Here is a 27,823-nt window from a genome sequence, read left to right on the forward strand (position 1 = left end):
GCAGAGAGATACAGGGAGATATACAGGGGAGGGAACATCTCCCCAGAGAGGAGTGCCCTCCCCTCTGCTGGTCAGGCGGTGGGCGGCGCTGTATGCAAAACATGCAGAGAAGCCAAAACCGAAACTAGGCCCAAACTGAAGCCAGGGCCTAGATTTTAAAATGCGGCCGACGAGCAGGCACCTTCGGCGCGGTTCTCAGGGGAAATCCCCAGAATCGGCCGGAATTTACAGTAACGCTAAAACACATACTGTCCCCCTAATAAAAGTACCCGGGACCTCTGAAAAACGTCTCAATACTTAGCTTTGAGACGCAGGGCCATGTCCCTGGAGAGGGGGGTAAATGCTCCTTCCAGCAGGAACCAGACAGGGCTGCGGATGGAGACCGGTCTTCTGCAAGCAGAGAGGACCGTGGAGGCTCCCACTTCAACCCAGAGCCTCTTAGAGGATGTGAAGGAGCGCGGCATGTGAAGGCTCCAGCCTTATAAGTCAACCTTAACAGCACCGCCGACAGAGTGGGGTGTGAAGGGACATGCCGGGAGTCCAGACTGGACCCGCTTTTCTTCCAAATCTTTAAAATTAAAATAAAAATGAAAAAAATATCAGAAAATGCAAGTGTGTGTGATCCTCCTGGAACACAAAGCATTGAACTGGGTAGATTGTCATCCAGGGGGTGTATATAGCCCGGAGGGAGGAGCTACACGTTTGAGTGTAGTACTTTGTGTGTCCTCCGGAGGCAGAAGCTATACACCCGTGGTTTGGGTCTCCCATAAAGAACGATAAACAAAACATTAAATGTGACTGAGAACTAAAGGAACGGTCTCAACGCTTGATGTCTTGAGACCAGTACCGATGATGGGACAGTTCACTAGTTCACAGGGGATACAGGCAACGGCTGCTACATATTATCCCAGGTTCCCAGTCAGCACTCACGTCTCTCCTTCACGACACGTTTCGTCTAATTATGACTCATCAGGGGATCCGGAGGTCAGAAGCACAGTGAGTATGAGACCATGTCAACACAGGTTTTTCTTTTTGTGTTGTATGTCACTGGGTACTACAGTGGGATCACTGGCTCACCAGTTTTAGTGCAAAAGCAAGAAGGAGGAAAGCCAATAACTGGTTTAAACAAATTCACTCCGAAGTAACGTCGGAGAACTGAAAACCGTTCAACATGAACAACATGTGTACCCGAAAAACAACCAAAAATCCCGAAGGACAACAGGGCGGGTGCTGGGTCTCCCAATAGGAGCTAGAAGAAAAGGAATTTACGGTAAGTAACAAAATTCCCTTCTTCTTCGGCGCTCCATTGGGAGACCCAGACGATTGGGACGTCCAAAAGCTGTCCCTGGGTGGGTAAAGAAATACCTCATGTTAGAGCTGCGAAGACAGCCCTCCCCTACGGGGAGGCAACTGCCGCCTGCAGGACTCTTCTACCTAGGCTGGCGTCCGCCGAAGCATAGGTATGCACCTGATAATGTTTGGTGAAAGTGTGCAGACTCGACCAGGTAGCTGCCTGGCACACCTGTTGAGCCGTAGCCTGGTGTCGTAATGCCCAGGACGCACCCACGGCTCTGGTAGAATGGGCCTTCAGCCCTGATGGAACCGGAAGCCCAGCAGAACGGTAGGCTTCAAGAATTGGTTCTTTGATCCATCGAGCCAGGGTGGCCTTAGAAGCCTGCGACCCTTTGCGCTTACCAGCGACAAGGACAAAGAGTGCATCCGAACGGCGCAGGGGTGCCGTGCGGGAAATGTAAATTCTGAGTGCTCTCACCAGATCCAACAAATGTAGATCCTTTTCATACCGATGAACTGCATACGGATAAAAGGAAGGCAAGGAGATATCCTGATTAAGGTGAAAAGAGGATACCACCTTAGGGAGAAACTCCTGAATGGGGCGCAGCACTACCTTGTCCTGGTGGAACACCAGGAAAGGAGCTTTGCATGACAGCGCTGCTAGTTCAGACACTCTCCGAAGAGACGTGACCGCTACCAGAAATGCCACTTTCTGTGAGAGTCGAGAAAGTGACATCCCTCAGGGGCTCGAAAGGCGGCTTCTGGAGAGCAACAAGGACCTTGTTTAGATCCCACGGATCTAACGGCCGCCTGTACGGAGGTACGATATGACACACCCCCTGCAGGAACGTGCGCACCTTAGAAAGTCGCGCTAGACGCTTCTGAAAAAACACGGATAGTGCCGAGACTTGCCCTTTAAGGGAGCCGAGCGACAAGCCCTTTTCCAACCCAGATTGCAGGAAGGAAAGGAAGACAGGTAACGCGAATGGCCAGGGGGATACTCCTTGTGCAGAGCACCAGGATAAGAAAATCTTCCACGTCCTGTGGTAGATCTTAGCAGAAGTGGACTTCCTAGCCTGTCTCATGGTGGCCACGACCCCTTGGGGTAAGCCTGAAGACGCTAGGATCCAGGACTCAATGGCCACACAGTCAGGTTCAGGGCCGCAGAATTCCGATGGAAAAACGGCCCTTGGGACAGTAAGTCTGGACGGTCTGGTAGTGCCCACGGTTGGCCGACCGTGAGATGCCACAGATCCGGGTACCACGACCTCCTCGGCCAGTCTGGGGCGACGAGTATGACGCGGCCGCAATCGGATCTGATCTTGCGTAACACTCTGGGCAGGAGTGCCAGAGGTGGAAACACATAAGGGAGCCGGAACTGCGACCAATCTTGCACTAAGGCGTCTGCCGCTAGAGCTTTTTGATCGCGAGACCGCGCTATGAAGGTCGGGACCTTGTTGTTGTGCCGAGACGCCATTAGGTCGACGTCCGGCACCCCCCAGCGGCGGCAGATTTCCTGAAACACGTCCGGGTGAAGGGACCATTCCCCTGCGTCCATGCCCTGGCGACTGAGGAAGTCTGCTTCCCAGTTTTCTACGCCCGGGATGTGAACTGCTGATATGGTGGATGCTCTTTCCTCCACCCACATCAGAATCCGCCTGACTTCCTGGAAGGCTTGCGGACTGCGTGTCCCTCCTTGGTGGTTGATGTATGCCACCGCTGTGGAGTTGTCCGACTGAATTCGGATCTGCTTTCCTTCCAGCCACTGCTGGAAGGCTAATAGGGCAAGATACACTGCCCTGATTTCCAGAACATTGATCTGAAGTGTGGACTCCTGCTGAGTCCACGTCCCTTGAGCCCTGTGGTGGAGAAAAACTGCTCCCCACCCTGACAGACTCGCGTCTGTCGTGACCACTGCCCAGGATGGGGGCAGGAATGATCTTCCCTGTGATAATGAGGTGGGAAGAAGCCACCATTGCAGAGAGTCCTTGGCCGTCTGAGAAAGGGAGACTTTCCTGTCCAGGGAAGTTGTCTTCCCGTCCCATTGGCGGAGAATGTCCCATTGAAGTGGGCGCAGATGAAACTGCGCGAACGGGACTGCCTCCATTGCTGCCACCATCTTCCCAAGGAAGTGCATGAGGCGCCTTAAGGGGTACGACTGACCCTGCAGGAGAGACTGCACCCCTGTCTGTAGTGACCGCTGCTTGTCCAGCGGAAGCTTCACTATCGCTGAGAGAGTATGAAACTCCATGCCAAGATACGTTAGTGATTGAGTCGGTGCCAGGTTGGACTTTGAAAAGTTGATGATCCACCCGAAAGTCTGGAGAGTCTCCAGCGCAACATTCAGGCTGTGTTGGCATGCCTCTTGAGAGGGTGCTTTGACAAGTAGATCGTCTAAGTAAGGGATCACCGAATGTCCCTGAGAATGCAAGACTGCTACCACTGCCGCCATGACCTTGGTGAAAACCCGTGGGGCTGTCGCCAGACCGAATGGCAGAGCTACGAACTGGAGATGGTCGTCTCCTATCACGAAACGCAGAAAACGTCGGTGCTCTGTAGCAATCGGCACGTGGAGATAAGCATCCTTGATGTCTATTGATGCAAGAAAATCTCCTTGAGACATTGAGGCAATGACGGAGCGGAGGGATTCCATCCGGAACCGCCTGGCGTTCACATGCTTGTTGAGGAGCTTTAGGTCCAGAACAGGACGAAACGAGCCGTCCTTTTTTGGAACCACGAAGAGATTGGAGTAAAAACCTTGCCCTTGTTCCTGCAGAGGAACAGGGATCACCACTCCTTCTGCTTTTAGTGAGCACACCGCTTGCAGAAGGGCATCTGCTCGGTCGGGATGTGGGGAGGTTCTGAAGAACCGAGGCGGAGGACGAGAGCTGAATTCTATCCTGTACCCGTGAGACAAAATGTCTGTTACCCACCGGTCTTTGACCTGTGGCAGCCAAATGTCGCAAAAGCGGGAGAGCCTGCCACCGACCGAGGATGCGGAGGGATGAGGCCGAAAGTCATGAGGCAGCCGCCTTGGAAGCGGTTCCTCCGGTTGCTTTCTTGGGGCGTGAATGAGCCCGCCAGGAATCTGAGCTCCTTTGCTCCTTCTGAGTCCCTTTGGACGAGGAGAATTGTGTCTTGCTGGAGCCTCGAAAGGACCGAAACCTCGACTGCCACTTCCTCTGTTGAGGTTTGCTTGATCTGGGCTGGGGTAAGGAGGAGTCCATACCCTTGGATTGCTTAATGATTTCAGCCAATTGTTCACCAAACAGTCTATCTACAGATAGTGGCAAGCTGGTTAAACATTTTTTGGAAGCAGAATCCGCTTTCCATTCCTTTAACCACAAGGCTCTGCGCAAGACAACAGAGTTGGCAGACGCAATTGAGGTACGGCTTGTAGAGTCTAGGACACCGTTGATAGCGTAAGTCGCAAACGCAGACATTTGCGAGGTTAGGGACGCTACTCGCGGCACTGCTGGACATATGATAGAGTCCACCTGTGCCAGGCCAGCTGAAATAGCTTGGAGTGCCCACACGGCCGCGAATGCTGGAGCAAACGACGCGCCGATAGCTTCATAGACAGACTTTAACCAAAGGTCCATCTGTCTGTCATTGGCATCTTTAAGTGAAGCCCCATCTTCCACTGCAACTATGGATCTAGCTGCAAGCCTGGAGATTGGGGGGTCCACCTTTGGACACTGGGTCCAGCGTTTGACCACGTCAGGGGGAAAGGGATAACGTGTATCCTTAAGACGTTTGGAGAAACGCTTATCTGGGTAAGCATGGTGTTTCTGGACTGAATCTCTGAAGTCAGCGTGGTCCAGAAAAGTACTCAGTTTAGGCTTGGGATACCTGAAATGGAACTTCTCCTGCTGTGCCGCTGCCTCCTCTGCAGAAGGGGCAGCGGGAGAAATTTCCAATAGACTATTGATGGCCCCTATAAGGTCATTTACCATGGCGTCACCATCAGGAGTATCCAGATTGAGAGCGGTTTCAGGATTAGACTCCTGATCCCCCTCCTCTGTCTCATCATGTAGAGACTCTTCTCGCTGAGACCCTGATCCGCGTGATGACGTGGAGGGTCTCTCCCAGCGAGCACGCTTAGGCTGCCTGGGACTGTCATCTGAATCAGAGCCGTCAGGCTGAGATGCCTGGGACCCCCTTGAAGCCCGGATTAACTCCAACTGAGGGGGACCGGGGAACATTGCCGCAGCAGTGTCCATGGACTGAGTAACTGGCCTGGCCTGCAAGGTCTCTAGGATTTTTGTCATAGTGACAGACATCCTGTCAGCAAAAACTGCAAACTCTGTCCCCATCACCGGGACAGGGTTCACCGGCGACTCTGCCTGGGCCACTACCACCATAGACTCCGGCTGACGAAGTGGCACAGGGACCGAACATTGCACACAATGGGGGTCATTGTAACCTGTCGGTAGATCAGCCCCACAGGCGGCACAAGCAGCGCTCACAGCCTGTGTCTTGGCACCCTTGCGTTTTGCAGATGACATGTTGTCTTCTCCTCAGAGCAATTGGGGTATACAGCCAAGAAGCGACCTTACAGTGCAATATATCTATATATATGGTACAGAGAAAAAGTACACAAATATAACACTGTGGCACTAGTGGGGCCAGCACTTAAGTGCTGCTTACCGCCCGCTTAACGCGGGTGTGTGGTCGCCAGAAATCCCTTGTCTGGGTCTCCCAGAGCCTGTGTCCGTTCTCCAGCCAGACCGCATGTAGGAATGGCTGCCGGCGTCCTATGGAGAGGGGCGGGCCCTGGGCGTGTGCAGACAAAGAGCGGGAAGCCTGCGTCCCACTGTGCTCAGTGAGAGGGCTGGAGCATGTAAATAAGACTCCAGCCCTCGGCGCTGATGAATCGTACAGAGTCTCTCCCTTGCCCTGATTGACAGGGTGGGGGCGGGAACGAAGCGGAGCAAGGCCGCAGAAGCCGGGGACTAAATTTATAAGCGACGCCGTCGTAAAAGCACGGTCGTCGCTAAGTCCCCGGCGCACTACAAGTCGCAGCCGCGCCGCCGCTCTAGGGGCGGCCGGCGCGGCAGTCCCCCAACACATAAAGTCACTCAGAAAACTGTAGTGACTATAACCCCAGCGCTCAGCGCTACTGTCCCCGGCGCACTAGCACACCCAGCAAGCCTGGGGTGTGCGTGGCCTGTACATACGGGGACACAGAGTACCTTAATGTCGCAGGGCCTTGTCCCTGAACGGTACCCAGCTCCGCATCCAGCAGGTTCCATGGGTCTGTGGATGGAGCCCGGCCTCAGGGCTTGGGGGCCGGTAAGATCCCACTTCCTCAGAGCCCCTCAGGGGGATGGGGAAGGAAAGCAGCATGTGGGCTCCAGCCTCCGTACCCGCAATGGGTACCTCAACCTTAACAAACACCGCCAACATAAAGTGGGGTGAGAAGGGAGCATGCTGGGGGCCCTAGTATGGGCCCTCTTTTCTTCCATCCGACATAGTCAGCAGCTGCTGCTGACTAAACAGTGGAGCTATGCGTGGATGTCTGACCTCCTTCGCACAAAGCAGAAAACTGGTGAGCCAGTGATCCCACTGGGGGTGTATAGCCAGAAGGGGAGGGGCCTTACACTTTTTAGTGTAATGCTTTGTGTGGCCTCCGGAGGCAGTGCTATACACCCAATCGTCTGGGTCTCCCAATGGAGCGCCGAAGAAAGTTAAGTTTTAATTATTTCTCTGCCCCTGCTGTATATTCACCACTCATACGTCTATATTGAAAAGGCAACCTCTGGATATGACACTGAGCGCGTGCACTCAACTTTGTGGACCTGGCGAAGCCTGTTCTGAGTGGAAACTATCTTGTTAAACCGCTGTATGTTCTTGGCCACCGTGCTGCAGCTCAGATTCAGGCTGTCAGCAATCTTCTTATGTAAGTATGGTTGACCTTCGGGAGATCAACATCCAGCACCGCGGAGCACCATCATGTGTTTCTCAACGCAGTGATTCTAGAGCAATGCCCCCTGGGAAATATGCAAAACAAGGAAGCCGCGGAGACACCATCACATGTTTCTCAAGGCTGGCAGGTAACTAGCCAGGTCTTTCACCGGGAAGGAACAACCACGGGAAGGGCAGACTGCCCTTCCCGTGATTGTTCCTTCCCAGTGAAAGACCTGGTTAGTTTCCTGCCAGCGTTGAGAAACATGTGATGGTGTCTCCGCAGGCTTTGTTTTGCATATTTCCCAGGGGGCATTGCTCTAGAATCACTGCGTTGAGAAACACGTGATGGTGCTCCGCAGTGCTGGATGTTGTTCTCCCTAAGGTCAACCATTCTTACCTTATGTAGTCTTCTATTAGGCATTGCTCCCACTAGACAGTTTCCTTCCCCACACTGATGAGGGGCAAATACCACGAAACAGCTGTTTGTGGATGGATACCATGTTTTGGCATAGGTGGTTTCCTTGACTGGAGACTGCCCTTCCCGAGGTTGTTCCTTCCCGGTGAAAGACCTGGCTAGTTACCTGCCAGCGTTGAGAAACATGTGATGGTGTCTCCGCGGCTTCCTTGTTTAGCAATCTTCTTATAGCTCAGGCCATCTTTATGTAGAGCAACAATTCTTATTTTTCACATGGTCAGATTTCTTCATCATGAGGGGCCATGTTGAATTTCCAGTGACCAGTATGACAGTGTGTGCGTGATAACACCAAATGTAACACTCCTGCTCCCCATTCACACCTGAGACCTTGTAACACTAATGAGTCACATGACACCGGGGAACATAAATGGCTAATCGAGCACAATTTGGTCATTTTTACTTAGGGGTGTAATTTTTATACACACACACACACACACACACACACACACACAGTTCTGCTGCATCAAACATTCAGATATTGGATTTATGAATGAGAAGGGCCAAGTAACAATTCAGTTTCTACTTACACTGCCTTTTTCCTTAAGAGCATTGGCAAGATTACAGTAAGCGTCAGGAAAGTGGGGTTGGAGTTCTATAGCCCTTCGGTACGTGTCAATGGCAAGATCAATGAGCCCTTGTTCATAGTAAACACAAGCCAAATTTCCATGAACCACAGCATGATTTGGGCTGAGGCTAAGAGCTCGTAAGTATGCTGCCACAGCTCTAAATGACAAAGAGAAAGCCAATATTCACTTACAAAAGGCAAATTTGATTCTTATCCACAGACTCATTAAGACACAAGTTGACCTGTTAAACTTATTGTTAAAAGTAATTGTCCCGTGCTGCCCATGAGGTCAAATCAGAGTACCCCTCGCTCTATACAGAGGTGTGAGATGTATAAACGAAGGGAATTTTGTTACTTACCGTAAATTCCTTTTCTTCTAGCTCTTATTGGGAGACCCAGACGATTGGGTGTACAGCACTGCCTCCGGAGGCCACACAAAGCAATTACACTAAAAAGTGTAAGGCCCCTCCCCTTCTGGCTATACACCCCCAGTGGGATCACTGGCTCACCAGTTTTAGTGCAAAAGCAAGAAGGAGGAAAGCCAATAACTGGTTTAAACAAATTCACTCCGAGAAACATCGGAGAACTGAAAACCGTTCAACATGAACAACATGTGTACCCGCAAACAAACCAAAAATCCCGAAGGACAACAGGGCGGGTGCTGGGTCTCCCAATAAGAGCTAGAAGAAAAGGAATTTACGGTAAGTAACAAAATTCCCTTCTTCTTCGGCGCTCTATTGGGAGACCCAGACGATTGGGACGTCCAAAAGCTGTCCCTGGGTGGGTAAAGAAATACCTCATGTTAGAGCTGCAAGACAGCCCTTCCCCTACGGGGAGGCAACTGCCGCCTGCAGGACTCTTCTACCTAGGCTGGCGTCCGCCGAAGCATAGGTATGCACCTGATAATGTTTGGTGAAAGTGTGCAGACTCGACCAGGTAGCTGCCTGGCACACCTGTTGAGCCGTAGCCTGGTGTCGCAATGCCCAGGACGCACCCACGGCTCTGGTAGAATGGGCCTTTAGCCCTGATGGAACCTGAAGCCCCGCAGAACGGTAGGCTTCAAGAATTGGTTCTTTGATCCATCGAGCCAGCTGACCTCCTTCGCACAAAGCAGAAAACTGGTGAGCCAGTGATCCCACTGGGGGTGTATAGCCAGAAGGGGAGGGGCCTTACACTTTTTAGTGTAATTGCTTTGTGTGGCCTCCGGAGGCAGTGCTGTACACCCAATCGTCTGGGTCTCCCAATAGAGCGCCGAAGAAAAGCCGGAATTTACTACATATTGTTGTGTGAAATACTGAACAGAAAACCTACAGCAAACGTCTTCTAACCTTTGTCTATGGACATTTTTAAATCGGATACAGCCTAATTAATTTTCCAGTGCAAAAAAAAAAAAAAAGTTATGAGGAGGAAAGAACAATAATGGAATTCTACAAATCTTAACCTAAATGTAAAGGAGAAACTTTAAAATGTAAATTACAAATGTCTGTTAGTGCGTTTTTACCTGTCAAATATACGAGCCTCTTTCAGGACATTGCCCAAATTAATGTAGGCATCCAGAAAATTAGGATCAAGAGTTACTGCCTGTAAAATAATGGGAAAGAAATCACATAACAGAGTACAAATGTTACAGCAGCCCAATCTGATTTACCTAGGTCAGCTTAAAGAACACATTTCAGGTGTATTAAAGTCTGAAAATGCCCCTTTCTTGAAGGCTAATTGATAACACTAAGGACACGCTATCCGAGGCTGGAACCATAATGCACTAGTGTCTCACCAGAATTTTGCAGTTTTACTGACCTTGGAATTTCCCATTTTTCAGTACAGTATATGGTAAAATGAATGGTGTCATTGAAGAGTACAACTCTTCCACACAAAAAAACAAGCCCTTATATGGCTATAGTGATGGGGGGAAAAAAAAAAAAAAGTTATAGCTCTTGGAAGAATGGGAGGAAAAAAAATGAAAAATTACAAGGTGATGAAGGGGATAAAATTAACTGTTTGCGGGAAAATCCCTTTAGTATTCAGCATAGACTATTTTTCAAGAGCTCTTGAAGTCTGTGGAATTTCCTGGAGACTCTACAAGGAATAATGAAAGTTGGAGCAATAACTCATTTTTTCCTTTGATACTATGAATCATGGGAAAATGATTTCGGCAAAGCAGGAGAGGAACATGGGAACTTCTTGCAGTTGGTTTATTTGGGCAGCACGGTGGCTCAGTGGTTAGCACTGCAGTCTTGCAGCGCTGAGGTTCTGGGTTCTAGTCCCACCAAGGACAACATCTGCAAGGAGTTTGTATGTTGTTCTCCCTGTGTTTTGCGTGGGTTTCCTCCAGGTACTCCGGTTTCCTCCCACAATCCAAAGAAGGGAATTTTGTTACTTACCGTAAATTCCTTTTCTTCTAGCTCTTATTGGGAGACCCAGACGATTGGGTGTATAGCACTGCCTCCGGAGGCCACACAAAGCAATTACACTAAAAAGTGTAAGGCCCCTCCCCTTCTGGCTATACACCCCCAGTGGGATCACTGGCTCACCAGTTTTAGTGCAAAAGCAAGAAGGAGGAAAGCCAATAACTGGTTTAAACAAATTCACTCCGAGTAACATCGGAGAACTGAAAACCGTTCAACATGAACAACATGTGTACCCGCAAACAAACCAAAAATCCCGAAGGACAACAGGGCGGGTGCTGGGTCTCCCAATAAGAGCTAGAAGAAGAAGGGAATTTTGTTACTTACCGTAAATTCCTTTTCTTCTAGCTCTTATTGGGAGACCCAGACGATTGGGGTATAGCTACTGCCCTCTGGAGGCCACACAAAGCACTACATTAAAAGTGCAAGGCCCCTCCCCCTCTGGCTATACCCCCCCCGTGGTATCACGGGTTCTCCAGTTTTAGTGCCAAAGCAAGAAGGAGGAAGCCAATAACTGGTTTAATCAAATTAACTCCGAATAACATCGGAGAACTGAAAAACCGTTCAACATGAACAACATGTGTACCCGCAAACAACAAAAAAACATCCCGAAGGACAACAGGGCGGGTGCTGGGTCTCCCAATAAGAGCTAGAAGAAAAGGAATTTACGGTAAGTAACAAAATTCCCTTCTTCTTCAGCGCTCTATTGGGAGACCCAGACGATTGGGACGTCCAAAAGCTGTCCCTGGGTGGGTAAAGAAATACCTCATGTTAGAGCTGCAAAACAGCCCTCCCCTACGGGGGTGTCACTGCCGCCTGCAGGACTCTTCTACCTAAGCTGGCATCCGCCGAAGCATAGGTATGCACCTGATAATGCTTGGTGAAAGTGTGCAGACTGGACCAGGTAGCTGCCTGGCACACCTGTTGAGCCGAAGCCTGGTGACGTAATGCCCAGGACGCACCCACGGCCCTGGTTGAGTGGGCTTTTAGCCCTGAAGGAACCGGAAGCCCCGCAGAACGGTAGGCCTCTAGAATTGGTTCTTTGATCCATCGAGCCAGGGTGGCTTTAGAAGCCTGCAACCCCTTGCGCGGACCAGCGACAAGGACAAAAAGTGCATCGGCACGGCGCATGGGCGCCGTGCGGGAAATGTAGATTCTGAGTGCTCTCACCAGATCTAGCAAACGTAAGTCCTTTTCATACCGGTGAACCGGATGAGGACAAAACGAAGGCAAGGATATATCCTGATTAAGATGAAAAGAGGATACGACTTTAGGGAGAAACTCCGGAATAGGGCGCAGCACTACCTTGTCCTGGTGGAACACCAGGAAGGGAGCCTTGGATGACAGAGCTGCCAGCTCAGACACTCGCCGAAGCGATGTGATCGCAACAAGAAACGCCACTTTCTGTGACAGCCGAGAAAAGGAAACTTCCTTCAGAGGCTCGAAGGGCGGCTTCTGGAGAGCAACTAGTACCCTGTTCAGATCCCATGGATCTAACGGCCGCTTGTACGGGGGCACAATATGACAGACCCCCTGCAGGAACGTGCGCACCTTAGAAAGACGTGCTAGACGCTTCTGAAAAAACACGGATAGTGCCGAAACTTGCCCTTTAAGGGAGCTGAGCGACAAGCCCTTTTCTAACCCCGATTGCAGGAAGGAAAGAAACTTGGGCAATGCAAATGGCCAGGGAGACACTCCCTGATCAGAGCACCAGGATAAGAAAATCTTCCACGTTCTGTGGTAGATCTTAGCCGAATTCGACTTTCTAGCTTGTCTCATTGTGGCAACGACTCCTTGAGATAATCCTGCAGATGCTAGGATCCAGGACTCAATGGCCACACAGTCAGGTTCAGGGCCGCAGAATTCTGATGGAAAAACGGCCCTTGGGACAGTAAGTCTGGTCGGTCTGGCAGTGACCACGGTCGACCGATCGTGAGATGCCACAGATCCGGATACCACGACCTCCTCGGCCAGTCTGGAGCGACGAGTATGATGCGGCTGCACTCGGATCTGATCTTGCGTAGCACTCTGGGCAAGAGCGCCAGAGGCGGAAACACGTATGGGAGCTGAAACTGCGACCAATCTTGAACCAAGGCGTCTGCCGCCAGAGCTCTTTGATCGCGCGACCTCGCCATGAATGCCGGGACCTTGTTGTTGTGCCGGGATGCCATTAGGTCGACGTCCGGCACTCCCCAGCGGCGACAGATTTCCTGAAACACGTCCGGGTGAAGGGACCATTCCCCTGCGTCCATGCCCTGGCGACTGAGGAAGTCTGCTTCCCAGTTTTCTACGCCTGGGATGTGAACCGCGGATATGGTGGATGCTCTGTCCTCCACCCACATTAGAATGCGCCGGACTTCTTGGAAGGCTTGCCGACTGCGCGTCCCTCCTTGGTGGTTGATGTATGCCACCGCTGTGGAGTTGTCCGATTGGATTCGGATCTGCTTTCCTTCCAGCCACTGTTGGAAGGCCAGTAGAGCAAGATACACTGCTCTGATCTCCAGAACATTGATCTGAAGGGTGGACTCCTGCGGAGTCCACGTCCCCTGAGCCCTGTGGTGGAGAAATACTGCTCCCCACCCTGACAGACTCGCATCTGTCGTGACTACTGCCCAAGATGGGGGCAGGAAGGATCTTCCCTGAGACAATGAGGTGGGAAGGAGCCACCATTGTAGGGAGTCCTTGGCCGTCTGGGAAAGCGAGACTTTCCTGTCCAGGGACGTTGACTTCCCGTCCCATTGGCGGAGAATGTCCCATTGAAGTGGGCGCAGATGAAACTGCGCAAAGGGAACTGCTTCCATGGCAGCCACCATCTTCCCTAGGAAATGCATGAGGCGCCGCAAGGGATGCAACTGGCCCTGCAGAAGAGATTGCACCCCTGTCTGTAGTGACCGCTGCTTGTTCAGCGGAAGCTTCACTATCGCTGCTAGAGTATGAAACTCCATGCCAAGATACGTTAGTGATTGAGTCGGTGATAGGATCGACTTTTGAAAGTTGATGATCCATCCGAAAGACTGTAGGGTCTCCAGCGTAGCATTCAGGCTGTGCTGACATGCCTCTTGAGAGGGAGCTTTGACCAATAAATCGTCTAGGTAAGGGATCACCGAGTATCCCTGAGAGTGCAAGACTGCTACCACCGCCGCCATGACCTTGGTGAAGACCCGTGGGGCTGTTGCCAGACCAAATGGCAGAGCTACGAACTGAAAATGGTCGTCTCCTATCACAAAACGTAGAAAACGTTGATGTTCTGTAGCAATTGGCACGTGGAGATAAGCATCTTTGATGTCTATTGAGGCAAGGAAGTCTCCTCTGGACATTGAGGCAATGACAGAACGCAGGGTTTCCATCCGGAACTTCCTGGCGTGCACATGTTTGTTGAGCCGTTTTAGGTCCAGAACAGGACGGAACGAGCCGTCCTTTTTTGGAACCACAAAGAGATTGGAGTAAAACCCTTGCCCTTGTTCCTGAGGAGGGACTGGGATCACCACTCCTTCCGCTCTTAGGGAGCCCACCGCCTGCAGCAGAGCATCTGCTCGGTCTGGATGTGGGGAGGTTCTGAAGAACCGAGCTGGAGGACGAGAATTGAACTCGATTCTGTACCCGCGAGACAAAATGTCCGTCACCCACCGGTCTTTGACCTGTGACATCCAAATGCCGGAAAAGCGGGAGAGCCTGCCCCCGACCGGCGATGCGGAGGGAGGGGGCTGGAAGTCATGAGGTAGCCGCTTTGGAAGCGGTACCTCCATTTGCTTTCTTGGGGCGAGTGTGAGCCCGCCACGAATCTGAGTTTCTTTGCGTCCTCTGAGTCCCTTTGGACGAGGTAAATGGTGTCTTGCCCGAACCTCGAAAGGACTGAAACCTCTGCTGCCACTTTTTCTGCTGAGGTTTGGTTGTTCTGGGTTGTGGTAAAGAGGAGTCTTTACCCTTAGACTGCTTAATGATATCAGCCAATGGCTCGCCAAACAGTCTATCTCTAGATAAAGGCAAACTGGTTAAACATTTTTTGGAACCAGCATCTGCTTTCCAGTCCTTTAACCACAAGGCTCTGCGCAAAACTACCGAATTGGCGGACGCCATTGAGGTGCGACTGGTAGATTCTAGGACCGCATTGATAGCGTAAGACGCAAACGCCGACATCTGCGTGGTAAGGTGCGCCACTTGCGGCACTGTTGGATGTATGATAGCATCCACTTTTGCTAAGCCAGCTGAAATAGCCTGGAGTGCCCATACGGCTGCGAATGCCGGAGCAAACGACGCGCCGATAGCTTCCTAGACAGATTTTAACCAAAGGTCCATCTGTCTGTCATTGGCATCTTTAAGTGAAGCGCCATCCTCCACTGCAACTATGGACCTAGCTGCGAGTTTGGAAATCGGGGGGTCTACCTTTGGACACTGTGTCCAGCGCTTGACCACCTCAGGGGGGAAAGGGAAACGCGTATCTTTAGATCGTTTAGAGAAACGCCTTTCTGGGTGAGCGTCGTGCTTCTGGATTGATTCTCTGAAGTCAGCGTGATCCAACAAAGCACTCAATTTACGCTTGGGATAAAGGAAACGAAACTTCTCCTGCTCCGCAGCCGCCTCTTCTGCTGAAGGGGCTGGGGGAGAAATATCCAACAGCCTATTGATGGCTGAGATAAGGTCGTTTACCATGGCATCCCCATCAGGGGTATCCAGGTTGAGAGGGGTTCCAGGAATGGATTCCTGATCACTCTCATCAGACACATCACAGGGAGACTGATTGCGCTGAGACCCTGAGCAGTGTGATGACGTCGAGGGTCTTTCCCAGCGAGCTCGCTTAGGGTGGCTGGGGCTATCATCTGAGTCATAATCCTCGGCCTGTGAAGCCGGGGACTCCCCTGTGGGCTGGATTAATTCCAAGTGAGGGGGACCTGAGGACAGAGGCCTCGCCGTGCCCAAAGACTGAGCCCCATGCATAGATTGCAAGGTTTCAAGGATTTTTGCCATAGAGACAGACATATTATCAGCAAAAACTGCAAAGTCTGTCCCTGTCACCGGGGCAGGACTTACAGGCGTCTCAGCCTGGGTCACTCTCCTTCCTGACTCCGGCTGGCGAAGCAGCACCGGGTCGGAGCATTGCACACAATGGGGGTCATCGGAGCCTGCTGGTAGATTAGCCCGACATGCAGCACACGCAGTATACACAGCCCTAGCCTTGGCAGGCTTGCGTTTTGAGGATGGCATGTTGTTGCTTCCACAGAGTGATCTGGGAGATGCAGCCAGAAGCGACCTTACAGTGCAAGAAATACAATATCTCTATATCCTACACAGTACACCAATACACTGTGAGGCACTAGAGGGACCAGCACAGAAAAATCGCTTACCGCCCGCTTAAAAAGCGGGTGTGTGGTCGCCAGATAGCCCCTAGTCCAGGTCTCCCAGAGCCTTGCGTCCTTCCTCCAGCCAGACTGCATGTAATGGCTGCCGGCGTCCTGAGAGAGAAGGGGGGCGGGCCCTGGGCGTTCCTGGCTAAGAGCGGGAAGCCTGCTTCCCTCTGTGCCTAGTGTGAGGGCTGGAGCATGTAAATCAGGCTCCAGCCCTCGTCGCTGCTAGCGAACAGCGTCTCTCCCCTACCCTGAATGACAGGGTGGGGGCGGGAACGAATCGGAGCTGCCGGCGTCCTAGGCCCAAAAAGCCGGGGACTCAATTTACAACCGCCGCCGCCGTAAAAGCGCGGACGGCGGATCCCCGGCGCACCACAAGTCACAGCAGCGCCGCCCGGTCCAGAGGGGGTCGGCGCTGCGTTCCCATACACAAACAATCCCCCAGTAATCTGTAGGGACACTAGCTCCAACGTTGCGGTCCCCGGCGCACTACAACACCCAGCCAGCCCGGAGTGTGTCTGTGCCAGCCGGGGACACAGAGTACCTGTATGATGCAGGGCCTGTCCCTGATCGTACTCCTGCTCCGTCTCCATCAGGTTCTAATGGGTCTGTGGATGGAGCCCGGCGTCAGAGCTGAGAGGCCGGCAGGATCCCACTTCCACAGAGCCCTACCAGGGGATGTGGAAGGAAAACAGCATGTCAGGCTCCAGCCCTGTACCAGCAATAGGTACCTCAACCTTACAACACCATCCAGGGGTGAGAAGGGAGCATGCTGGGGACACTATATGTGTCCTCTTTTCTTCCATCCGAAATAGTCAGCAGCTACTGCTGACTAAAATCTGTGGAGCTATGCATGGAATGTCTGACCTCCCTCGCACACAAAGCTAAAACTGGAGAACCCGTGATACCACGGGGGGGGTATAGCCAGAGGGGGAGGGGCCTTGCACTTTTAATGTAGTGCTTTGTGTGGCCTCCAGAGGGCAGTAGCTATACCCCAATCGTCTGGGTCTCCCAATAGAGCGCTGAAGAAAAGGAATTTACGGTAAGTAACAAAATTCCCTTCTTCTTCGGCGCTCTATTGGGAGACCCAGACGATTGGGACGTCCAAAAGCTGTCCCTGGGTGGGTAAAGAAATACCTCATGTTAGAGCTGCAAGACAGCCCTCCCCTACGGGGAGGCAACTGCCGCCTGCAGGACTCTTCTACCTAGGCTGGCGTCCGCCGAAGCATAGGTATGCACCTGATAATGTTTGGTGAAAGTGTGCAGACTCGACCAGGTAGCTGCCTGGCACACCTGTTGAGCCGTAGCCTGGTGTCGCAATGCCCAGGACGCACCCACGGCTCTGGTAGAATGGGCCTTCAGCCCTGATGGAACCGGAAGCCCAGCAGAACGGTAGGCTTCAAGAATTGGTTCTTTGATCCATCGAGCCAGGGTGGCCTTAGAAGCCTGCGACCCTTTGCGCTTACCAGCGACAAGGACAAAGAGTGCATCCGAACGGCGCAGGGGCGCCGTGCGGGAAATGTAGATTCTGAGTGCTCTCACCAGATCTAACAAATGTAAATCCTTCTCATACCGATGAACTGCATGAGGACAAAACGAAGGCAAAGAGATATCCTGATTAAGATGAAAAGAGGATACCACCTTCGGGAGAAACTCCTGAATGGGGCGCAGCACTACCTTGTCCTGGTGGAAGACCAGGAAGGGAGCCTTGGAAGACAGCGCTGCTAGCTCAGACACTCTCCGAAGAGATGTGATCGCTACCAGAAAAGCCACTTTCTGTGATAGTCTAGAAAGTGAAACCTCCCTCAGAGGCTCGAAGGGCGGCTTCTGGAGGGCAACTAGTACCCTGTTCAGATCCCATGGATCTAACGGCCGCTTGTACGGGGGAACGATATGGCAAACCCCCTGTAGGAACGTGCGCACCTTAGAAAGTCGTGCTAGACGCTTCTGAAAAAAGACGGATAGCGCCGAGACTTGTCCTTTAAGGGAGCCGAGCGACAAACCTTTTTCTAACCCAGATTGCAGGAAAGAAAGAAAGGTAGGCAATGCAAATGGCCAGGGAGACACTCCCTGAGCAGAGCACCAGGATAAGAATATCCTCCACGTTCTGTGGTAGATCTTAGCAGACGTGGGTTTCCTAGCCTGTCTCATGGTGGCAACGACCCCTTAGGGTAAGCCTGAAGACGCTAGGATCCAGGACTCAATGGCCACACAGTCAGGTTCAGGGCCGCAGAATTCCGATGGAAAAGCGGCCCTTGGGACAGTAAGTCTGGTCGGTCTGGCAGTGCCCACGGTTGGCCGACCGTGAGTGCCACAGATCCGGATACCACGCCCTCCTCGGCCAGTCTGGAGCGACGAGTATGACGCGGCTGCAGTCGGATCTGATCTTGCGTAGCACTCTGGGCAAGAGTGCCAGAGGTGGAAACACATAAGGGAGCCGGAACTGCGACCAATCTTGCACTAGGGCGTCTGCTGCTAGAGCTCTTTGATCGCGAGACCGTGCCATGAAGGTTGGGACCTTGTTGTTGTGCCGGGACGCCATTAGGTCGACGTCCGGCCTTCCCCATCGGCGACAGATTTCCTGAAACACGTCCGGGTGAAGGGACCATTCCCCTGCGTCCATGCCCTGGCGACTGAGGAAGTCTGCTTCCCAGTTTTCTACGCCGGGGATGTGAACCGCGGATATGGTGGAGGCCGTGGCTTCCACCCACATCAGAATCCGCCGGACTTCCTGGAAGGCTTGCCGACTGCGTGTCCCCCCTTGGTGATTGATGTATGCCACCGCTGTGGAGTTGTCCGATTGAATTCGGATGTGCTTCCCTTCCAGCCACTGTTGGAAGGCTAGTAGGGCAAGATACACTGCTCTGATTTCCAGAACATTGATCTGAAGGGTGGACTCCTGCTGAGTCCACGTACCCTGAGCCCTGTGGTGGAGAAACACTGCTCCCCACCCTGACAGACTCGCGTCTGTCGTGACCACCGCCCAGGACGGTGGTAGGAAGGATCTTCCCTGTGATAATGAGGTGGAAAGGAGCCACCACTGCAGAGAGTCCTTGGCCGTCTGGGAAAGGGAGACTTTCCTGTCCAGGGATGTTGACTTCCCGTCCCATTGGCGGAGAATGTCCCATTGAAGTGGACGCAGATGAAACTGCGCAAACGGAACCGCCTCTATTGCCGCCACCATCTTCCCGAGGAAGTGCATGAGGCGTCTTAAGGAGTGCGACTGACTTTGAAGGAGAGCCTGCACCCCAGTCTGTAGAGACCGCTGCTTGTCCAGCGGAAGCTTCACTATCGCTGAGAGAGTATGAAACTCCATGCCAAGATACGTTAGTGATTGGGTCGGTGACAGATTTGACTTTGGGAAGTTGATGATCCACCCGAACGCCTGGAGAGTCTCCAGTGCAACATTCAGGCTGAGTTGGCATGCCTCTTGAGAGGGTGCCTTGACCAGTAGATCGTCCAAGTAAGGGATCACAGAGTGTCCGTGAGAGTGCAAGACTGCTACCACTGCCGCCATGATCTTGGTGAACACCCGAGGGGCTGTCGCCAGACCAAATGGCAGAGCTACGAACTGAAGATGGTCGTCTCCTATCACGAAGCGTAGAAAGCGTTGGTGCTCTGTAGCAATCGGCACGTGGAGATAAGCATCTTTGATGTCTATTGATGCTAGGAAATCTCCTTGAGACATTGAGGCAATGACTGAGCGGAGGGATTCCATCCGGAACCGCCTGGCGTTCACATGCTTGTTGAGCAGTTTTAGGTCCAGAACAGGACGGAAGGAGCAGTCCTTTTTTGGAACGACAAAGAGATTGGAGTAAAATCCTCGCCCCCGTTCCTGAGGGGGGACAGGGATCACGACTCCTTCTGCTCTTAGAGAGTCCACCGCCTGCAGCAGAGCATCTGCTCGGTTGGGGTGTGGGGAGGTTCTGAAGAACCGAAGTGGAGGCCGAGAACTGAACTCGATTCTGTACCCGCGAGACAAAATGTCTGTTACCCACCGGTCTTTGACCTGTGACAGCCAAATGTCGCAAAAGCGGGAGAGCCTGCCACCGACCGATGATGCGGAGGGAGGAGGCCGAAAGTCATGAGGTAGCCGCTTTGGAAGCGGTTCCTCCATTTGCTTTCCTGGGGCGTGAGTGAGCCCGCCAGGAATCTGAGCTCCCTTGTTCTTTCTGAGTCCTTTTGGACGAGGAGAATTGGGCCTTGCCCGAGCCTCGAAAGGAGCGAAACCTCGACTGCCACTTTTTCTGTTGAGGTTTACTTGCTCTGGGCTGTGGTAAGGAAGAGTCCTTACCCTTGGACTGTTTTATGATTTCAGCCAATGGCTCACCAAACAGTCTGTCTCTAGATAATGGCAAGCTGGTTAAGCATTTTTTGGAACCAGCATCTGCTTTCCAGTCCTTTAACCACAAGGCTCTGCGCAAAACCACAGAATTGGCGGACGCCATAGCGGTACGGCTCGTAGATTCTAGGACAGCATTGATAGCATAGGTCGCAAACGCAGACATTTGCGAAGTTAGGGACGCCACCTGCGGTACTGCTGGATGTATGATAGCATCCACCTGTGTTAAACCAGCTGAAATAGCTTGGAGTGCCCACACGGCCGCGAATGCTGGAGCAAACGACGCGCCGATAGCTTCATAGACAGATTTCAACCAAAGGTCCATCTGTCTGTCGTTGGCATCTTTAAGTGAAGCGCCATCCTCTACTGCGACTATGGATCTAGCCGCAAGCTTGGAAATTGGGGGATCCACCTTTGGACACTGGGTCCAGCGTTTGGCCACCTCAGAGGGAAAAGGATAACGGGTATCCTTAGAACGTTTAGAGAAACGCTTGTCTGGATGAGCGTCGTGTTTCTGGATTGACTCTCTGAAGTCAGAGTGGTCCAAAAAAGCACTTAATTTACGCTTGGGATACAGGAAATGGAACTTCTCCTGCTGTGCAGCTGCCTCCTCTGCTGAAGGAGCTGGGGGAGAAATATCCAACAGTCTATTAATTGCCGATATAAGGTCATTAACCATGGCGTCACCATCAGGGGCATCCAGATTGAGAGGGGCCTCAGGATTGGAATCCTGATCACCGTCCTCAGTCACATCACAGAGAGACTCTTCTCGCTGAGACCCTGAGCAGTGTGATGACGTCGAGGGTCTTTCCCAGCGAGCTCGCTTAGGCTGCCTGGGACTGTCATCTGAGTCAGAGACTTCAGCCTGTGATGCTTGAGACCCCCTTGAAGTACGGATTAGTTCCAACTGAGGGGGACCAGGGAACATAGGCACAGCAGTGTCCATGGTCTGAGTAACTGGCCTGGACTGCAAGGTCTCCAGGATTTTTGTCATAGTCACAGACATTTTATCGGCAAAAACTGCAAAGTCTGTCCCCGTCACCGGGGCAGGGTTCACAGGCGTCTCTGCCTGGGCCACTACCACCATAGGCTCTGGCTGACGAAGTGCCACTGGGACTGAACATTGCACACAATGAGAGTCGTTGGAGCCTGCTGGTAGATTAGCCCCACATGCAGTACAAACAGTGTACACAGCCTGTGCCTTGGCACCCTTGCGTTTTGCGGATGACATGTTGCTGCCTCCTCAGAGCAGTACAGGGTGTCCAGCCAAGAAGCGACCTTACAGTGCAACTATATATATATATATGGTACCAAGAAAAAAGTACACTAATATAACACTGAGGCACTAGTGGGGCCAGCACTAATGTGCTGCTTACCGCCCGCTTAGGAGCGGGTGTGTGGTCGCCGAAATCCCTTTAGTCTGGGTCTCCCAGAGCCTGCTGCCTTTCCCCAGCCAGACTGCATGTGTAATGGCTGCCGGCGTCCTTGTGGAGAGGGGGGGCGGGCCCTGGGCGTATACAGACGAAGAGCGGGAAGCCTGCTTCCCACTGTGCCTAGTGAGAGGGCTGGAGCATGTAAATAAAGCTCCAGCCCTCGGCGCTGCCCATTGAGCAGCGTCTCTCCCCTACCCTGATTGACAGGGTGGGGGCGGGAACGAAGCGGCGCTAGGCCGCAGAAGCCGGGGGCTAAAGTTAGAAGCGCCGCCGCCGTAAAAGCGCGGTCGGCGCGAAGTCCCCGGCGCACCACAAGTCGCAGCTGCGCCGCCGCTCCAGGAGCGGTCGGCGCAGTAGTTCCCAACATGTAACGTCACTCAGCAAAGCTGCAGTGACCTAACCCCAGCGCACAGCGCTACTGTCCCCGGCGCACTATAACGCTCAGCAAGCCTTGAGAGTGTCCGTGCCTGCCGGGGACACAGAGTACCTGAAAGTTGCAGGGCCTTGTCCCTGAACGGCACTCCCGCTCCAAATCCAGCAGGTTCTCTGGGTCTGTGGATGGAGCCCGGCCTCAGGGCTTGGGGACCGGCAAGATCCCACTTCCACAGAGCCCTCCAGGGGATGTGGAAGGAAAACAGCATGTGGGCTCCAGCCTCTGTACCAGCAATAGGTACCTCAACCTTACAAGCACCACCGCGGGTGAGAAGGGAGCATACTGGGGGCCCCATATGGGCCCTCTTTTCTTCCATCCGATATAGCCAGCAGCTACTGCTGACTAAAAACAGTGGAGCTATGCGTGGATGTCTGACCTCCTTCGCACAAAGCAGAAAACTGGTGAGCCAGTGATCCCACTGGGGGTGTATAGCCAGAAGGGGAGGGGCCTTACACTTTTTAGTGTAATTGCTTTGTGTGGCCTCCGGAGGCAGTGCTATACACCCAATCGTCTGGGTCTCCCAATAGAGCGCCGAAGAAAAACATACTCATAGGGAACTTAGATTGTGAGCCCCAAATGGTGACAGTGTTGCCATTGTATGTAAATTGCAGTGGAATTAACAGCGCTATATAAATAAATATATATTAATTTGCCCTGGCAGCTGGATAGCCGCTTCTGGGACAAATGCTGGCTGAATTTCAGGGTTTTGTCACCTGCCTTTTGAGGATTGACAACAGGTTCTCAATGGAATTGAAGTCTGTGGAATTTCCTGGAGACTCTACAAGGAATAATGAAAGATGGAGCAAGAACTCATTTTTTTCCTTTGATACTATGAATCATGGGAAAATGATGTCGGCAAAGCAGAGGTACATGGGAACTTCTTGAAGTTGGTTTATTTGCATAATAGGTTTTTGCCACAAAAATAAATGTAACAAAAAAAGAGAATTTTGTTTACTTACCGTAAATTCTTTTTCTTATAGTTCCGTATTGGGAGACCCAGACATTGGGTGTATAGCTTCTGCCTCCGGAGGACACACAAAGTACTACACTAAAAAAAAGTGTAGCTCCTCCCTCTGAGCTTATACACCCCCTGGAGAACCAGATCTAGCCAGTTTAGTGCAAAAGCTGAAGGAGAATAGCCACCCACAAGTAAAAACAGAGCAAGAACCGGAACAACCGGAGCCTCTGTCTACGACAACAACCGGTGATAACACGCGAAACAAGAAACTGCCAACAGGCAACAGGGAGGGAGCTGGGTCTCCCAATACGGAACTATAAGAAAAAGAATTTACGGTAAGTAAACAAAATTCTCTTTTTCTTTATCGTTCCTATGGGAGACCCAGACATTGGGACGTCTCAAAGCAGTCCATCGGTAAGTATAAACAGAAAAACTGAGAAGTAGGCGGAGCCTAATTTCACAAGTGGGCGACAGCCGCCTGAAGGATGCATCTGCCGAAGCATGAGCATGCACTTGGTAGTGCTTTGAAAAGGTATGCAGGCTAGTCCAAGTGGCAGCCTGACAGACTTGCTGAGCCGTAGCCTGGTGCCTGAAAGTCCAAGAGGCACAGACAGCTCTGGTCGAGTGTGCCTTGATCCCCGGCGGGAGAGGCACCTGAGAACACTGGTAGGCATCCGAAATGGTCGACCTAATCCAACGGGCTAAGATCGGCTTAGAAGCAGAGAGGCCCTTACGCCGACCTGTGGTTAGCACAAAAAGAGAGGTGCACCGCCTAAGAGCAGCGGTGCGAGACACATAGATCCGGAGCGCCCGCACCAGATCCAGAGTATGCAACGCTTTTTCAAAGCGATGAACAGGAGCCGGACAAAAGGAAGGTAGGGTAATGTCCTGGTTAAGGTGGAAAGGAGAAACCACCTTAGGGAGAAAGTCCGGAGTCGGACGGAGAACCACCTTGTCTTGATGAAAAACCAAAAAAGGTGACTCCGAAGAGAGCGCAGCTAAATCAGAGACTCTCCTAAGGGAAGTTATGGCCACTAGAAAGACCACCTTCTGTGAAAGACGAAACAAAGAAACCTCCCTAAGAGGCTCAAAGGGGGGTTTCTGCAAAACCGTGAGAACCAAATTGAGGTCCCAGGGATCCAAGGGCCGCCGGTAAGGCGGGATGATGTGAGACACACCTTGCATGAAGGTGCGGACCTGAGCCAGCCGGGCGATACACTGCTGGAACAGAACTGACAAAGCTGAGACTTGTCCCTTGAGAGAGTTGAGGGACAGTCCTAGCTGCAGACCGGACTGTAGAAAAGACAGAAGGGTCGGCAAGGAAAAAGGCCAAGGAGAATGGCCGGAAGAGCGACACCAGGACAGGAAAATCTTCCAAGTCCTGTGATAGATCTTGGCAGAGGAAGACTTACGTGCCCGAGTCATAGTGGAGATGACTTCAGGGGGATACCAGAAGCCGTCAAGATCCAGGACTCAAGAGCCACGCCGTCAATCTGAGAGCCGCAGAATTCTGGCGGAAAAACGGACCTTGTGAGAGAAGGTCTGGACGGTCCGGAAGATGCCACGGCACCTCTACGGACAGATGGAGCAGGTCTGGGTACCAAGCTCGCCTGGGCCAGTCCGGAGCAATGAGGATGACTCGACGGCCCTCCATTCTGATCTTGCGCAGGACTCTGGGCAAGAGAGCTAGAGGGGGAAACACGTAGGACAGACGAAACTGGGACCAGTCTTGAACCAGAGCGTCCGCTGCAAAGGCCTGAAGATCGTGGGAGCGAGCCACGTAAACCGGAACCTTGTTGTTGTGACGGGATGCCATTAGGTCCACGTCCGGAGTGCCCCACTTGCGGCAGATTGACTGAAACACTGCCGGATGCAGGGACCACTCGCCACTGTCCACGGTTTGACGGCTGAGATAATCTGCTTCTCAGTTTTCCACGCCTGGGATGTGGACTGCGGATATGGTGGACTTGGACTCCTCCGTCCATTGAAGGATGCGTTGAACCTCCAACATTGCCAGGCGGCTGCGTGTCCCGCCTTGGTGATTGATGTAGGCAACCGCTGTAGCGTTGTCTGACTGGACTTGGATGTGCTTGCCCGCCAACAGGTGGTGAAAGGCTAGGAGAGCTAGAAACACAGCTCTGGTTTCCAGCACATTGATCGAGAGGGCTGACTCGGACGGAGTCCAAGTGCCCTGCGCTCGGTGGTGGAGACATACCGCTCCCCAGCCGGATAGACTGGCATCCGTGGTGAGGATCACCCAGGACGGGGCCAGGAAGGAGCGCCCCTGAGACAGAGAGAGGGGCCGAAGCCACCACTGAAGAGAGCTCCTGGTCTGTGGCGACAGAGCCACTAGCCTGTGCAAGGAGGAAGGCCGCTTGTCCCAACAGCGGAGAATGTCCAGCTGCAGAGGACGCAGATGGAACTGGGCAAAGGGAACAGCCTCCATTGACGCCACCATCTGACCCAGCACCTGCATCAGGTGCCTGATGGAATAACGGTGGGGCCTCAGCAGAGAGCGCACCGCCAGTTGGAGGGACTGCTGTTTGACTAAGGGCAGCTTCACAAGTGCCGGCAGAGTCTCGAACTGCATCCCTAGGTACGTGAGCCTCTGGGTCGGAGTCAGAGTGGATTTGGACAGATTGACAAGCCACCCGAATTGGGCTAGAGTGGCGAGAGTGAGCGAGACACTCCGCTGACAGTCTGCGCTGGATGAAGCCTTGACTAGAAGGTCGTCCAGGTAAGGGAGCACTGCCAACCCCTGGAGGTGCAGAACCGCAACCACTGCTGCCATGACCTTGGTGAATACCCGAGGGGCCGTGGCTAACCCGAAGGGGAGAGCCACGAATTGGAAATGTTCCTCTCCGATTGCAAAACGTAGCCAACGCTGGTGTGAAACTGCAATTGGCACATGCAGATAGGCATCTCTGATGTCGATGGATGCCAGGAAATCCCCTTGGGTCATTGAGGCAATGACTGACCGCAGAGACTCCATGCGAAAATGCCGCACCTGAACATGCTTGTTGAGAAGCTTGAGATCCAGGATGGGCCGGAAGGAACCGTCCTTTTGGGGGACTAGGAAGAGATTTGAGTAGAAACCTCTGAACCGTTCCCGGGCGGGAACCGGTACAATTACTCCGTTGGCCTGCAAGGATGCCACGGCCTGAGAGAAGGCGGCGGCCTTGGAGCAGGGGGAAGTTGACAGAAAAAATCTGTTTGGCGAGCTGGAAGAGAATTCTATCCTGTAGCCGTGGGAGATGATATCCCGCACCCACTGATCGGAGACGTGTTGAAACCACACGTTGCCAAAGTGGGAGAGCCTGCCACCGACTAAGGACGTTGCTGGCGCGGACAGATAGTCACGAGGAGGCTGCCTTAGTGGCAGCAGCTCCTGCGGTCTTCTGTGGATGCGCTTTTGTGCGCCAGCTGGATTTTTGGTCCTTGGCTGAGTTAGTGGACGAGGCCGAGGGCTTAGAGGACGACCAGTTGGAGAAACGAAAGGAACGAAACCTCGACTGATTCCTACCCTGGACAGGTTTCCTGGGTTTGGTTTGTGGCATGGAAGTACTCTTCCCGCCAGTAGCCTCCTTAATAATTTCATCCAGCTGTTCTCCGAACAGCCTGGACCCAGCAAAAGGGAGTCCAGCAAGGTACTTCTTTAAAGAAGCATCTGCCTTCCACTCTCGAAGCCACAGGATCCTGCGGATAGCGAGGGAATTAGCCGAAGCCACCGCAGTGCGGTGAGAAGCCTCCAGCATGGCAGACATGGCATAGGATGAAAAAGCTGAAGCTTGGGAAGTTAAAGCAACCATCTCGGGCATAAGATTCCCTGGCGAGGGAATGCATCTCCTCTAGAGAAGCAGAGATGGCTTTGAGAGCCCACACTGCTGCAAAAGTTGGGGAGAACGAGGCCCCTGCCGCCTCATATACAGATTTGGCCAGAAGGTCAACCTGGCGATCAGTGGAATCCTTAAGAGAGGTGCCATCAGCCACTGATACAACGGTCCGGGCTGAGAGTCTAGACACCGGGGGTCTACCTTTGGTGAATGAGCCCACTCCTTGACCACCTCAGGTGGAAATGGAAACCGGTCATCAGAACCACGCTTTGGGAAGCGTTTGTCAGGACAGGCCCTAGGCTTGGACACAGCGGCCTGAAAACTGGAGTGGTTAAAGAACACACTCTTTGTCCTCTTAGGCGAGGTAAACTGGTGCTTTTCTGCCAGAGAGGGTTGCTCCTCTGATACTGGCGGATTGAGATCCAGTACAGAATTAATGGACGCAATCAAATCACTAACATCTGAGTCACTTTCGGACAGATCAATGGGGCACATGGAGTTAGCCTCCGAGCCCCCTGTAAAGGCATCCTCCTCGTCCCGCGAGTCAGCGTCTGAAACAGAGCCGCGGGACGAGGAAGGAGAGGGAGCCCTGCGTCTCCTTTTAGGAGGACGGGGTCTGGGACCAGATGATGAATCCTCTGTGAGCTCCGCTGAGAGAGCCCTAGCAGCAGAGGCACCCTGTGAAGGGGGCTGATGCATGTTCAGCAAAGTCCTGGACAGCTGTCCCATGGAGTCAGCAAAAGACTGGGAGATAGACCTAGAAAAGGATTCTACCCAAGCCGGGGGTTCAGCCACAGGGACCGGAGCAGCCTGAGAGACCACTGGGGGGGGGGG

The 27,823-nt window shown here is 52.7% G+C and overlaps 1 protein-coding gene across 5 annotated transcripts in view; it reads right to left on the bottom strand.

Moving 5' to 3' along the window:
* Nucleotides 1–27,823, bottom strand: part of OGT (O-linked N-acetylglucosamine (GlcNAc) transferase) — a 124,710-nt gene that overhangs the window by 62,867 nt on the left and 34,020 nt on the right. For all 5 annotated transcript variants that reach the window (XM_075323951.1, XM_075323950.1, XM_075323949.1 and 2 more), the window contains 2 exons: nucleotides 9,745–9,824; nucleotides 8,206–8,401 (listed from right to left, as the gene is read on the bottom strand). In XM_075323951.1, coding sequence (XP_075180066.1) covers nucleotides 8,206–8,401; nucleotides 9,745–9,824 — 276 coding nt within the window. The remainder of the gene's footprint in view (nucleotides 1–8,205; nucleotides 8,402–9,744; nucleotides 9,825–27,823) is intronic.

The sequence above is a fragment of the Anomaloglossus baeobatrachus genome, chromosome 9 (assembly GCF_048569485.1).
Source record: "Anomaloglossus baeobatrachus isolate aAnoBae1 chromosome 9, aAnoBae1.hap1, whole genome shotgun sequence".
Lineage (NCBI taxonomy): Eukaryota > Metazoa > Chordata > Amphibia > Anura > Aromobatidae > Anomaloglossus > Anomaloglossus baeobatrachus.